This window comes from Gymnoscopelus braueri (genome assembly GCF_963280865.1).
Source record: "Gymnoscopelus braueri genome assembly, chromosome: 24".
Classification (NCBI taxonomy): Eukaryota; Metazoa; Chordata; class Actinopteri; order Myctophiformes; family Myctophidae; genus Gymnoscopelus; species Gymnoscopelus braueri.
In genome coordinates, this window is record NC_137626.1 from 22,932,800 (window position 1) to 22,945,871 (window position 13,072).

Here is a 13,072-nt window from a genome sequence, read left to right on the forward strand (position 1 = left end):
AGCCCTCCCTCTTCTCGTTTGGCTCGTTTGATGAAGGAAAAAGACTGCAGATTCTTTTGATGTGGAGATCTCAATGCGTTGGGAGACTTTAATGCTGATGATGCATCTTTGTCCGTTTTAAATCTTTTTTTTTTTTTCTCTGTGTGTGCCTGGTGGGATGAATACGACGAGACATTAGCTCCTTCTAAAATGAGCTAGGCTTGTTTTTCTTTTTTCTTTTTTTCCTACAGTATGTGCAATGCACCAACACTAATTATGCAATCCTTAGATATCATGTAGCATGGGAGTATATTATGTCTATACTGCACCATCATCAAAAATGATGCCGCTATCATTACTATGTGTGTGTGAGACAAGGCAGCGTGGTCCATCACTGGAACTGATTTAATGAGACTCCCTCTGTGCCTTAGAAAAATACAGAGATAAGTATAGCCCCCCCACAAAGAAAACAAAAACAAACAAAACAACAATATCCTTTTTCTCTGCAGAGAGAAGGTAGTGCTTCACCCCTCGCATGCCTTGGCTGCACCAGGAGCTGTCAATATTGACTCCCACTCACTTGAGACTGAGGTGTTCAAGGCTAGAGCAAATTTGTTTCCGCTCCAAAGTTTGCCGAGCCACTTTACGCAGCAAGTTAGTTAAACTGCTAGCCAACGGAGAAAGGTAGCGGGCGGCGGCGAAGCCGAAGTGAAGCTCTGTGAGTGGCAGCTCCACTTGCCGAGGAATCTGTTGCCAAACAATGCTGAGAGTGCTGAACAGTAATTAATAGCAACAGTGTCTGTTAGCACAGTGAGCCCAGTACTGGAATGCCACGGCAGCTTCCTCCCCCTAACGGTTTTCTTTGTAAATATTATTCACAGTCATTTCCTCTTTATCGGACGGAGGGGTTGTGAAAGACATGGTAGAGAAGTGAGGCGGGTGACGATGATGCCAGATTAGAAGCCATGGCGTTGTGACGAAGCCCCTGACGATGATCAACACCGTCAACACTGGGTTCAAGCCGACCGCAGCAGAAACAAGTCCTTGACTTATTGGCCGGTTGGGCTTTTTAATCAACTACTTTGTTCATGTATGTAGTGAGGCTCGAACCGCCAACCACCTGCACTGAAATTAATGGAATCCAATGGTTTCCTCAACAACAACAAAAAGGCATGCTATGTGAAATAGTCGGCTGTAATGTCAACTATACCATGAATTGTAGTCTATGGGCTAAACAGGCCAGACCACCAGTATAGTATTAAAATATTTAACTTGTGTTACCTACATACATTTGTTATAAGCCAACTGCATCCATTACTGTCGTGGCTGTATACAGTTCAGTGTCAGAAGGCAGTATTCCAGCGAATCCAGTGTTATTCAGACCACAGAGGCTGTTGACATTTCACACGCATCCGACAGCTTTCTGGGTGTGCTCAAGATGACTTACGTGAGGGCACTCACTCACACATTCCAGCTCACCCTCTAACAGCACATACTGTAGTAAAGTGATCACAGACCTCATAGTATTCCAGGTCTTGAATAGTAATCTTACACATAGTTGCACATTGTACTTTGCACACATGTAGTCTTACTGTCATTTCATGCTGTTGGCTATATTGTGAGTGATGTTCATTTGGTTTAGCTGACAGTCAGATGGGCCCGCCATTCACTATGCATTGAAGATACAAAATGGTATTAGACATAAAGGTGAATGAACATCCTTTCAGCCCATAGGGCACAAGTAGCAATTACTGTCGCAGATGTGTAATTGTTGGGCTGAAGGCCGTATAGAAGGAACCATATTGCAATCTCTCTTTTTTGCTGAATATTGTGATCGTGATTGGAATTTCGATATGCATTGTCACAGCATTTATTTTGTCTAATGTCTTACATTTAAAGAGTCAAAAGGATTTTGGATAGAAATTAGATGCAAATGCTGTTCTGATTCGCTTGATATGAACAAGTTAGAAACGGCAATAGTCAGCACTTGAATGAATATAGTATATACTGCACATAATAGTATATTTGTTTTGCTCATCTTTCAATTATGCAATTCTCAATTTTTGCTCAGGTGTAGGGTTGCTAACTTGTTTGCCATCCATTGTGTCTTTAAAATCGATTTCTGCTTTAACTCGAGAAAGCCAATATCTGAACTGTCTTAGAGAGTTTGGCTGAGCAAACACAGCCTCATTCTTGGCAGGGAGGGCAATCCACCATTCCAGCCGACACCCGAGGGAGTCACCATTGTTGTCTTGAGACATGAGTCATCATTGCTGCAGAGTGCAGACCCCTTCACACTGTGCTTATCCCTATACGTAAACTCTGCTGTTGACCAATCAATGCGCTGCACATCCATCCGAACAATTAATGTCGTTAGTCAATCAATCCATCAGTCAGACAGACAGACACTGTCAGTCCTCCACACAGAGGCTATAAATGATAAGTTGAATGTTTTTACAGCGCTTAGGTACACCTCCAATGATGAAGGATCTTTTGATGAATGACAAGGCTCCCCCTGCCCACCCCGTTTTTCTCGTAGATAAATCAAACTATGAAAGGTACGAGTTCGGCAGTGTTGATGTTAACACCTGAATTGATACGACAATTATATTTACATTAAGCCTGTCCTCACTACTGTTCTCTAACTGCGCCTGGCGTGGCGTTTGCCGTGTGTCTATACCAATGAGAAGTTCGAACCATTTAATGTCTAGAAGGCCAGTATAGGCCCTCTCTCACCAAATTTGCATTGATTTCACATCGCCTGCTGTTGTCTATCCGTCCTCGCGGTAACATATGCACTCTCGTGCGATACCGACTCCCGACATGTTTGAGACGAGTGAACGCATTTTATGACTCCCACAAAGTGACCTAAATCACATTATGTATAGATTGCCTGGCCGTGCGCGGCCCCCTGTCCATGCGTCTCGTTCCAGGGGTCTGATTGAAGATGACTCACCGGCGCAGAGTCAGGGTCCAGCTGGGGCCCGCTACCGCTCAACCGGGTGCGAACTGTTACTTCCACTTTGTCCTGAGCCATGACAGATTGATGCATTTCTTGTCTTTTTTTCTCATTCTCTTCTTTGTGGGGATTCCCTTCTTTTAGCTTCTCTTCTCCTCTCTGGTCTGATCTTCTTTCTGTCTGTCCCTTCTCTTAAGTCCCGGATAACAAATATTTCACCCACTTGCGATTGATTATAACGTCACAAACAGTCCATTGTAAGTTGAACAGTATTGTCTCTATATCCCTACATTGTGTGGCGAAACCCCTTGCCTCTTTCATAGAGACCTTCAACGTGGTGGCAAAACATTCTAGTATTATTTCATTACACAGATCACCCCCACCACCACCAAACTGAATCCACCCACCATAAATGCCACTGCTGCCATTAATGTATTGACATTTTACATGTTAGTCATCCAATACAATGCTCTCCTTCAGTGTGACTGGTAAGAGGAGAGTCAATACAAGGATCCAAGCTGCTTCTAGATGTTAATAGACAATATACTGTACCTGTTTGAATGCAATGCATGGTACAATGAAGTGAAGCGGAGAGTAAAGAAACAGAGCTGAAGAAACGAGATAGGAAGGGGTTTCTTCCCTCCCTAGAGTCAGACATGAGTAGAGAGAGGGATGATTACGCTTGAATGGGGACATGATTCAAGCGGGCAGAGAGACTAGGGACATATCTCTAGAAAAGGATGAGCTTTCAGATTACGGGAGGAGATGGATTGCAACTCTTTCTTTCTCTCTCTCTCTCTCGTCCTTCCTGAGTGGGTGGGCCGCTGGCGCGGAGAGGGTCTAGGAGAATACTTCGTAATGACAGATTTAACACCTGTTATTCCTAGCCCCTGGCCGCAAATATGCATGCGGCAAGTGTGTGTGTGTGTGGGACGGGGAAGGGGGTTCAATCCCTGCTGGAACTGCTGAGGAAATCTCCACACAAACAGAGAGAGATATAGCACGAGAGGAATAACCACAACCAAAGCACAGATCGCCGGGGCGCATAAATCCAGTAACACCTCACCTCAACCACCCCTCCACCCCTTTACTCACTCCCTCCCTTTCATGAAATTGAAAGAAGGGATGAAGACATCTGCTTAAATTTTTTCCAAAACTTCAGTGTAAAATCTAAATCTTCCGGGCTTGCCTGTCCGTCTGGTGCCCCCCCCCACCCCCCCACCCACGCTCCTCTCAAAGAAAGACAAAAGAAAAGAAAAGTAGAAAGATCGCCTAAATCCTTATCCAGATTTCGGGCATGGAGGCAGATGGTGTCGAGTTGAAACCGCTGCCAATTCAAGGCTGCCCACTTGACCCGCTGGCCTAGTGGTTCCCATGGTTACAGTACCACGTGAAGTGGATGGAGCAAAAACAAAACTGGAAAACAACACACACAGTCACACACACGCACACGCACACATACTTTCTGCTGTTTTACTGTCATGAGTCCTGTATTCAGGAAATCACAGCTGTTTGTAAACGAGCTGCCTGCTTGTCTGATCTCCGCCGTATGAAGAATACATCAGGCTAGGAAAACGCCTGACCGTGCCTGACTTTTTGTCATTTCAACCCCTGCATAGCTAACCGTGCCATTTCACTTGTTTATTATGTTTTGGTTGTTTTTGTTCTTTCCCTCTGCCTCACACAGCCCTCATAAAAGTCAGCACACATTGAAATGATTGCCGTCTTTTCGTGCCGCCAAAGTGATGGGAGGCATTTTGAGAGTGTGTAACTGGAGAGTTGTTAACATTTAGTTGTCTTGCCGTCTTGCAGCCCACACTCCAGACAACAGCTTCCTGGGCTTCGTGGTGGAGCAGCACCTGAACGCCAGTGACATCAGACACATCGACGACATCAAGAGGCAGAACCAGTCACTGGTGTATGGAAAAGTGGACAACTTCTGGAAGGTAAAGGGCTTTGCTTTATTATGCGCTCACTGTGTGTACACTTCCTCACAAGCAGTGGTGGAAGAAGTGCTCAGATATTTTACTTAAGTAAAAGTAGCAATACCGCAATATAAAAATACTCTGTTACAAGTAAAAGGCCTGTGTTCAAAATGTTACTTGAGTAAAAGTGCCAAAGTATTGGCATCAAAATATACTTAAAGTACCAAAAGTAAGAGTACTAGAATGTTTGAAAATAGCAGATCTACAAGCTCATTGCGAGCTTGTAGATCGGCTATTTTCAAATAGCCTATGTATAAAATAGGGCTAAAGTGGTTAATGTATGTTTCATAATATCATCATTTATATCTGAAAAGTAACTAGTAACTAAAGTTTTCAAATAATTGTAGTGGAGTAAAAGTACAATATTTGCCTCTGAGATGTAGTGGAGTTGAAGTAAAAGTGTTGGAAATTGGAAATACTCAAGTAAAGTACAAATACCTCAAAACAATTGTCTGGATGAGCAGGTTGGTGCCTTTCATGGTTTTTCCTCTGCCATCTGAGTGAATGTGTGTGTGAATGGATGAATGTAATGCACAATGTAAAGCCCTTTAATAAAAGGCGCTATATAAATGCCCCATTGTATATGACACGACTGAAGATGAAATTGCTTGGTTTTACTATAGGGTACGTGTTTTCAAAGTGCGGGTCACAGCCCCCCAGGGTGGCTGCCAGGGGGTCCAATTGGAAAGGAGAGTAAAGTGAAAAAGACGCATGAAAAATAAATCATAAATAAATAAACTGACAGATAGATAGATATTTTCATAAGATTGTTGCACCAGTTTAACCACCTGGCATCCCTATTTTGGGCATGTCATTATTGTAAAAAAAAACATTAAAAAAAATTGGGCCGTAACCCATTTAAGGCCTCTGAGATTCCCTTTGGGGAAAACTTTAATAACAGTCTGCCGGGAGCTCAGCTTATCCTCTTCTCTCTCCGAGGACTTAAAAAATATATATATATTCAAATTCATGCTTGTGCTGCGGTGCAGAGATAAAGGGGATTATTTTTTCGGAGACCTCCGAGAAAAAAAAAAGATGTGGAGAGATTTGCACATTGTTTGGCACGCTGCAGATCTACCGGATCACAACCCGCACCTCTGTGAGCTTTCAGGCGGAACTCATCACAGTTTAGAAGAGGTCGCTCCCTCACGGGAAGCTGACATGCACAGTATATTTGTATACTGTGTATATGTTGGGCCGCCAGAAGAGCTTCAGTGTGCCTTGGCATAGATTGTACAAGTCGTTGGAACTCTACTGGAAGGATGGAACACCATTCTAACAAAATGGTGGTGGTCAGTCCCTTTGGGTTGAGATCTGATGAGTACGAAGGTCATAGAATCAGAATAACTTTGTATTGATTTGCACTGGGGACCCTTCCCTCTAAGGGTACCAAGACTATGCCAGAAACGTTTCCCCATAAGCATAACAGAGCCACTGTACCCCTTCACTGAAGAGGTCAAGCATTCACTATTGTACCGTTGTTTTGGAGTACGCCACACATACACCCATCCTGCCGTCCTGTTTCCAAACTGCTATAAAGTAATCAATCAGTCAGTCCATACATCCATCCATCCACTTGTTGAGAACATGGTGAAGGATGATTTATGTGACCATATCATATCACTCTGTAGACTATGGTTTTTGCACCACTGCACCATGTGTGTGTCTTTGTAATGAGGGTTTTATGCACTGAAACCCTACTATAACACATTTTCATTTACCTGAGGAAGAGTTGCTTACATGTCACACTAATGTATGAACATCGCAGTCATTGAATGTGCACTTTCAACCACAAATGTCCCACTCTATTTACTGATGTATGATACCCATACAATGAAATGCAGATGTTGCTTTAGTCACTGTTGTTATTGCAAGACTACCATCTGTGCCCCAATATTGAATCATCTTTCATAGTCACTTAGATCGTTTCGTCCTGCCATCTTGATCCAAAATTGAGGTCAACTGGGCCCGCTAAGCATCTTTATATGTGCCACAGAGCATGATAGGATGTTAATTGCTTTCATTTGTCACCCGTCTGTATGTCCGTGAGCTTTCGGCTGAAAATCAGTAGCTTACCGTCAGGGAGCGACCTCTTTCAAACTGCTCTGGGTTTTTAGATAAAAGCATGCACACACACACACACACACACACACACACACACACACACACACACACACACACACACACACACACACACACACACACACACACACACACACACCCCTACGCACTATCGCTCTGAGTATAATGAAGTACCGCATCCTCCAGTTGTTGAATGCATAGCTGTGCTGTTTCCACTCATTGGAAACAACACTCACTCTCTTATACAATAGGTCTCCCTCCTCTGGAGTGAGAGCACACAGCAGTACGCCGCCATAAAGTCTTTTTTTTAAAGGTGTTAAGTATATTTTTTGACTGTGAAGTCACAGCGCCCTTGAACTTTTACCACCAAAATATAATTAGTTTTATCTTTGAGCCCAAGTGGACTTTTGTGCCAGATGTAATGAAATTACCTCCAGGAGTTCCTGAGATGTTTTGCTCGTGAGAATGGGATGGAAGTGAGGCCACAGTGACCTTGACCTTTGACCCAGGCCACCAAAATATTCACTTCATCACTTCATGCTATTACACAGTTCAGTTGTGTGAAATGTTGTCACGTTTTAGCGTAGACATTCTTGAGTTACAGCCACAAATGTGTTGTGTGAGGTCACAGTGCCCTTGCCCGGCGTTGGCCACCAAATTCGCATCGGCTCATCTTCGAGTCCAAGGAGACATAACATTAGTGCCTCATGTAATGCAATTAATTCCAGGCATTCCTGAGATATCACGTTCACGAGAATGGGATGGACATTGACCTTGGACCAACAGAATAGGACATGCGGACATCCTGAAAACATAATGGCACGGGCCACGGCTGTCGTCGGCAGAGGCATAAACAGGGCAGACAAGGGGGAAGCCCATCAGCTCAGACACATTAGCCACTAATCAGACTCCCAGGCGTGTTCATTAGCTTCCCTCTTTTAATTAAAGGGCTATTTTGAAGGGGCGACTGATAATGAGATGACTGGAGATGAGGTTTTTACACCTCCCCTCCCTCTGCCCCTCTCTGTCTGTCTGTCTGTCTGTCTGTCTCTCTCTCCATTTTTTTTTTTTTAAAGTTTGACAGCACGAGGACAAATCCATCTTTTGTTTCTTTTCAGCTTGAGCCCACGCTTAGAAAATAATCTGTGGCTTGAAAGTAGAATTCATAGTGAATATTATTGAAGTAGTGAGTCACATCTCAGAGTTGCGCATAATGGAATTTGGACCATGATGGGCATTCATGTCCATGCATAATCATAGGAAGATTATTTTCAAAGCAAAGGTGATTGGAAAGATAAAGCCGGCGAAATCATATAGCTTTAGAAAAAGATTTAATGGCTTGTATTATTGAAACACTGGAACAGTAAATAGTTGAGCAGATTCATTTTTGGAATGAAGCTGTTAATGTCTTTCTCTTCATTCCCAGCTTGCAATTTTGCTAAAGTTGAGACAAATCCCATGTGTGTCCCTTGACAATTTATCTATCCATCTATCTTTCACTCTGCTGTCTACTGTATGTCCATCTTAGCCTGGAATCCAGACTGACTGACTCTGACTGACTGTCCATCTGCCCCATCTAAAAACATCCTTCCATCCTAAAGCCTGAGGCTGTCGTGCACCAAAAATTGCCTATCTACATGCTATTGGTTCGGTAGATCGGCTATTTAGTGTCTAACTTAAGTTTAAATCACGCTGTTGTTGGCTAATGAACCACACTTTCCATCTACACTACAATTTTTTTAGTTGATTTCAATAAAAGTGAGTTAATTCTGAGCCTAAAGGTCCTTACACACCGGGGCGATTTTTTTCATGCGAATAATACGTTTTTTTTTTAAACCTTATAAAGTCAATGCAAGCTTCCACATCAGTTTCGCGGAGCGAAAAAAGCGTCTTTTAATTATTCGGAACGAGTCCGAATTTTGCATATATTCGCATATTCGCCGGTGTGTAACCGCCTTAACTGTTGGAATCCGCTATATCCTCTCCAAACAACCCCAGCTCTATAATAAAATATTACACAACTTTATATGTGGTGGCTTTTAATGACTCTGCTCCAAAAACAACCTGATAACAGTTCACGGCTGGATGAAAGTGACAGCACGGATCATTTTACAACCATTGGAAAATAAGGAAGTATACTTTCCAAATAGTTTACTGGAGTGTCTGTGTCATGGGTGTATTAACAAGAAATACAGGAAACCTTGGGGAGGGAGGGAGAGAGAGTGTCATTTGGAGTGACAAACGTTACAAACAATTCTTTACAAGCACAGCAGGTCCTATACAGCACTAACGAAGAATGTCAAACAACGTACATTTTCCAACCCTCCAAAAAGCCTGAATATTATTAGTTTTTTACATTGGCAATACATTAAATGCACCGTTGTCATCTCACATACCGTAGTAGTGTAATGTGATACTTGCACAGCATGCATGGACTTGTTTCGTTTTGTTTTGACATTCAGGGCTCTGATAGCCTCATGGAAAAACTCTCGCTGTGTCTCTTTGTGGTGACCTTGTGACACTGCAGGCGCTCGCTTGTACGCATTGGCACAAACAGTCCATTACTGGGGTGATATATCTCCTGAGGTGATATTTGTCCTTCAGAATACGTTTTCCTCTTTTTTTTTTGCAGTGGTCCCTGCCAAAACAGAACCAGGCAACAAACTGAATTCTAGCAAAGTTTGCTGTAATTAAATGGAAAATGTTACAGGGACCCTGGACGTGACATGCCTTTATGCACCCGTGCCAGAGTGGCATTCTTTCACCAGACTGCTTCCTCTTGCGTGTGGCTCGGCCCAGGAATTTGATTAGGTTAATGTGGGTTGGACAGGTAAGGTCATGTGTACCTTGTTAGAAAGACACCAAAGCCCATGGATGGGTCCTGGCTGCGTAGTCGGTATTCAGGGGTGCCGGGTCACCTCACTACCCCCACTATTGCATGAAGTGAGCCATTGTTAAAAGTGGGCTGACTCATCTTGCTGACGCGCAGACAGACAATGGTAATTACAGTATCCACTGCTTCACCTTCACTGACAGTGTTCCTCTTCCTCTCTGAGTGACAAGGAATGTAATTAAAGTTGTGTGCGCGCAAACTCACATTCACACGTACGTGTGTGTGTGTGTGTGTGTGTGTGTGTGTGTGTGTGTGTGTGTGTGTGTGTGTGTGTGTGTGTGTGTGTGTGTGTGTGTGTGTGTGTGTGTGTGTGTGTGTGTGTGTGTGTGTGTGTGTGTGTGTGTGTGTGTGTGTGTGTGTGTGTGTGTGTGTGTGTGTGTGTGTGTGAGACGTGCATGCGTGTGTGCATGTACGTACCTGCACAACACCAACCATCCGTTTACATGTGTTTCTTGCACTACCTCCAAATTGAGATTCAAGCATTTCAAGGGCGTGTACCCAGTACCAAGCCTATTGCAATTTTCACTCTATCAACACCTTTTCAAAGCATCAGGAAAACGGTTCCACATCAGTTATTTGGCAGCTGCCTTCAGGTTGGAATTGTAAACAACACAGCTCTAATTGCAAATCAATTTAGAAGCAAACTGTTGTTTTTGGTTGTAGGTTTTTTCTTTTTCTACCAGTTACTTCTGCAGCTTGAAGGCTAAATGGAGTGAAATGCATGTGATTTAGCAAAGATACGATTCAGCTCCCCATTGACACAGCCGAACACCGGCAGCAGGCAGTGTCTGTCTGTCCGAACCTCTGGACCGATTAGCACCACATTCCTTGTGCACGCTGCCAGTAGGCCAAGGAAGTAACTACAGTAAACTTTATCCACTTATTGTCTCCGCCAGGCCGAAAGGCATGGCGAGAGAGTATGTTTTACCCTCCGTCCGTCCGTCCGTGTGTGTGTGTGTGTGTGTGTCCGTGTGTGTGTCCTGTCCGTGTGTTACCAGCTAATCTCTGGCACCGTTGGCCCGGTCGCTGCGAAACTGTGCACACACACTCCCTGGATGCCAATTCCGAACCTCTGCCTCAAATTTTTCACATGGCCCTGTTATAGCGCCACCTGGAGGCCGATTTGTGCAAAACCCATTTTTTTACATTACTCCTACAGATTTTATCCAAACGTCATGCAAATCGGTACACAGTATCTCTATAGTCATGTGATCAACACGGATCTGTCCGATTTCCCATATTCTATCCTCATTGGCTAAGGTTGGCTTGCAGGATTGCTCCGTTTTCAACAAAATGCCTCAAATCATGAACGCAGCTTGCGATTTAAGTGAGATTGCATACGCACATTCCCACTAGGCCGAGGAATAAATGCCACTTGAAAATTTTCAAATCAGCCTCATGGTGGCGCTATAAAAGACTGATTAGCGTTTTTAACTATAACTGCACCGATCTGCGTGAAACCTTGCACGCACACTCCCTAGAGGCCAAGGAAAAACATCTGCCCTGCATTTCTCACATTTGCCTTTCGTAGCGCCACCAGGAGGCCGACTTATGTAAAACACATTTTTTTAAATTAAGCCTTCAGAATTTATCCAAGTTTCACACAAATCGGTACACATGATCTCTATAGTCATGTGATCAAGATGGATCTGTTAAATTTTTCATATTCCATCCTGATTGGCAAATTCCGAACATTGCTGCCCCACAATAACCTACCTGACCTGGCGGAGACCTGTGCTCCGAGGAGCACTTTTTCTAGTTGTAAATATGTTTTGAAATATTTTAACTTCAATTTTATTATGGCAGTCGGATCGGGCTGAAATCTGATGTCATAGACTGGCCACATGAGCCATTCCGTTATTAGACCCTGTATTGTTTTTTAGATGATGCGACACAGAAGGTTAGTCCATATGGATAACCACTTACAGTAAGCCCTATTCAAAGATTTTCAAAAATGGCAGATCTACAAGCTCACAACGCATTGCATTGTGAGCTTGTGGATCTGCTGTTTGTTTATTTTTACATTTGAAAGTTGTCACCTATATAATGACATGCCCAAAATTGGATACCACCTGCAAAAGGAAAGAACGGCTAACGTACCAAGCTAAAATGGCCAGGCCACCTCTGATGGGAGCGGTTTCCAGGGCAACGCATTAAGTAGGGCTGGAAAACACAGAACGATGGGCAGGCAGGCGTGACTGTTCACTCTTCTCTTTTCCACTTAGAAGACACAGGCAGACACACACACACACACACACACACACACACACACACACACACACACACACATAGACTACCAGATTCATGTTTCAAAACAGAATAGCTGACCAGTATGTCTATAAACGTCTACAAAAGGTAATTTTTCTGCGTCATATATATGCAGATGAGCACAGTACAAGAGTTCAAGCCAGACTAGCTGTAACAGGACATACTATATATAAACTGATTTTGATGTTCTGATCAAGGCACGGCCGGTTTGTCAGAAGCGTACGTCGGTTGTAAGATGACAGACACTCTGCCAAACACAAGCCACTCTCTGCACAGTATCTGTTACTGTATGATTTAAGTTCTCTGAGAGAGAGAGGAGAGTTTGAGTGTGTGTCACTTTCCCATAACAATCTAGAGGATATTGGCAGTTCTGGTGAAAAAGCCCTCCGTAAGAGAGTGCACCCATTATGTGTGTGTGTATGCACGCACATAATCACATCTTTGTGCACGTGCTTATGTATGCATGCTCGTGTGAGCATTTTGTGCTTTCTGCTTTGGCAATGTAAACGTATGTTTTCTCATGCCAATAAAGCCCATTGAATTGAATTGTGAGCATATGAAAAAGGGTGTGTGTGTGTGTGTGTGTGTGTGTGTGTGTGTGTGCCGACTCACGTGTAATGAAGACATAAGAAGTTTGTTTACAGTTTAACCTCACGGCCAAAGGCTAATAAAACTTGGAATGGATATTATATTGTTACGTCCCCTTTTAGGGGAAAAAGAGAAGCAACATAAAGTGGGAGTGAACCCCGTTTTTATTTAGAACTTAATATATATTTACATTAACTTAAATAGACTTTAACGCGTGTGTGCGGGCAGGGGTGATGGCCTCCATAAGATGAATCTGAGGGCGGAACACACGCGTTGCATGATGAGCTATATGTAAAAACGTCAGAGGCTTGACATGTT

General features: G+C 43.4%; 1 protein-coding gene across 2 annotated transcripts in view; it reads left to right on the top strand.

The window, feature by feature from the left end:
• The window catches only part of mgat5 (alpha-1,6-mannosylglycoprotein 6-beta-N-acetylglucosaminyltransferase), a 145,780-nt gene that overhangs the window by 107,954 nt on the left and 24,754 nt on the right, over positions 1–13,072 (top strand). For both annotated transcript variants that reach the window (XM_080422531.1, XM_080422532.1), the window contains exon 11: positions 4,751–4,884. In XM_080422531.1, the coding sequence (XP_080278657.1) occupies positions 4,751–4,884 (134 nt within the window). The remainder of the gene's footprint in view (positions 1–4,750; positions 4,885–13,072) is intronic.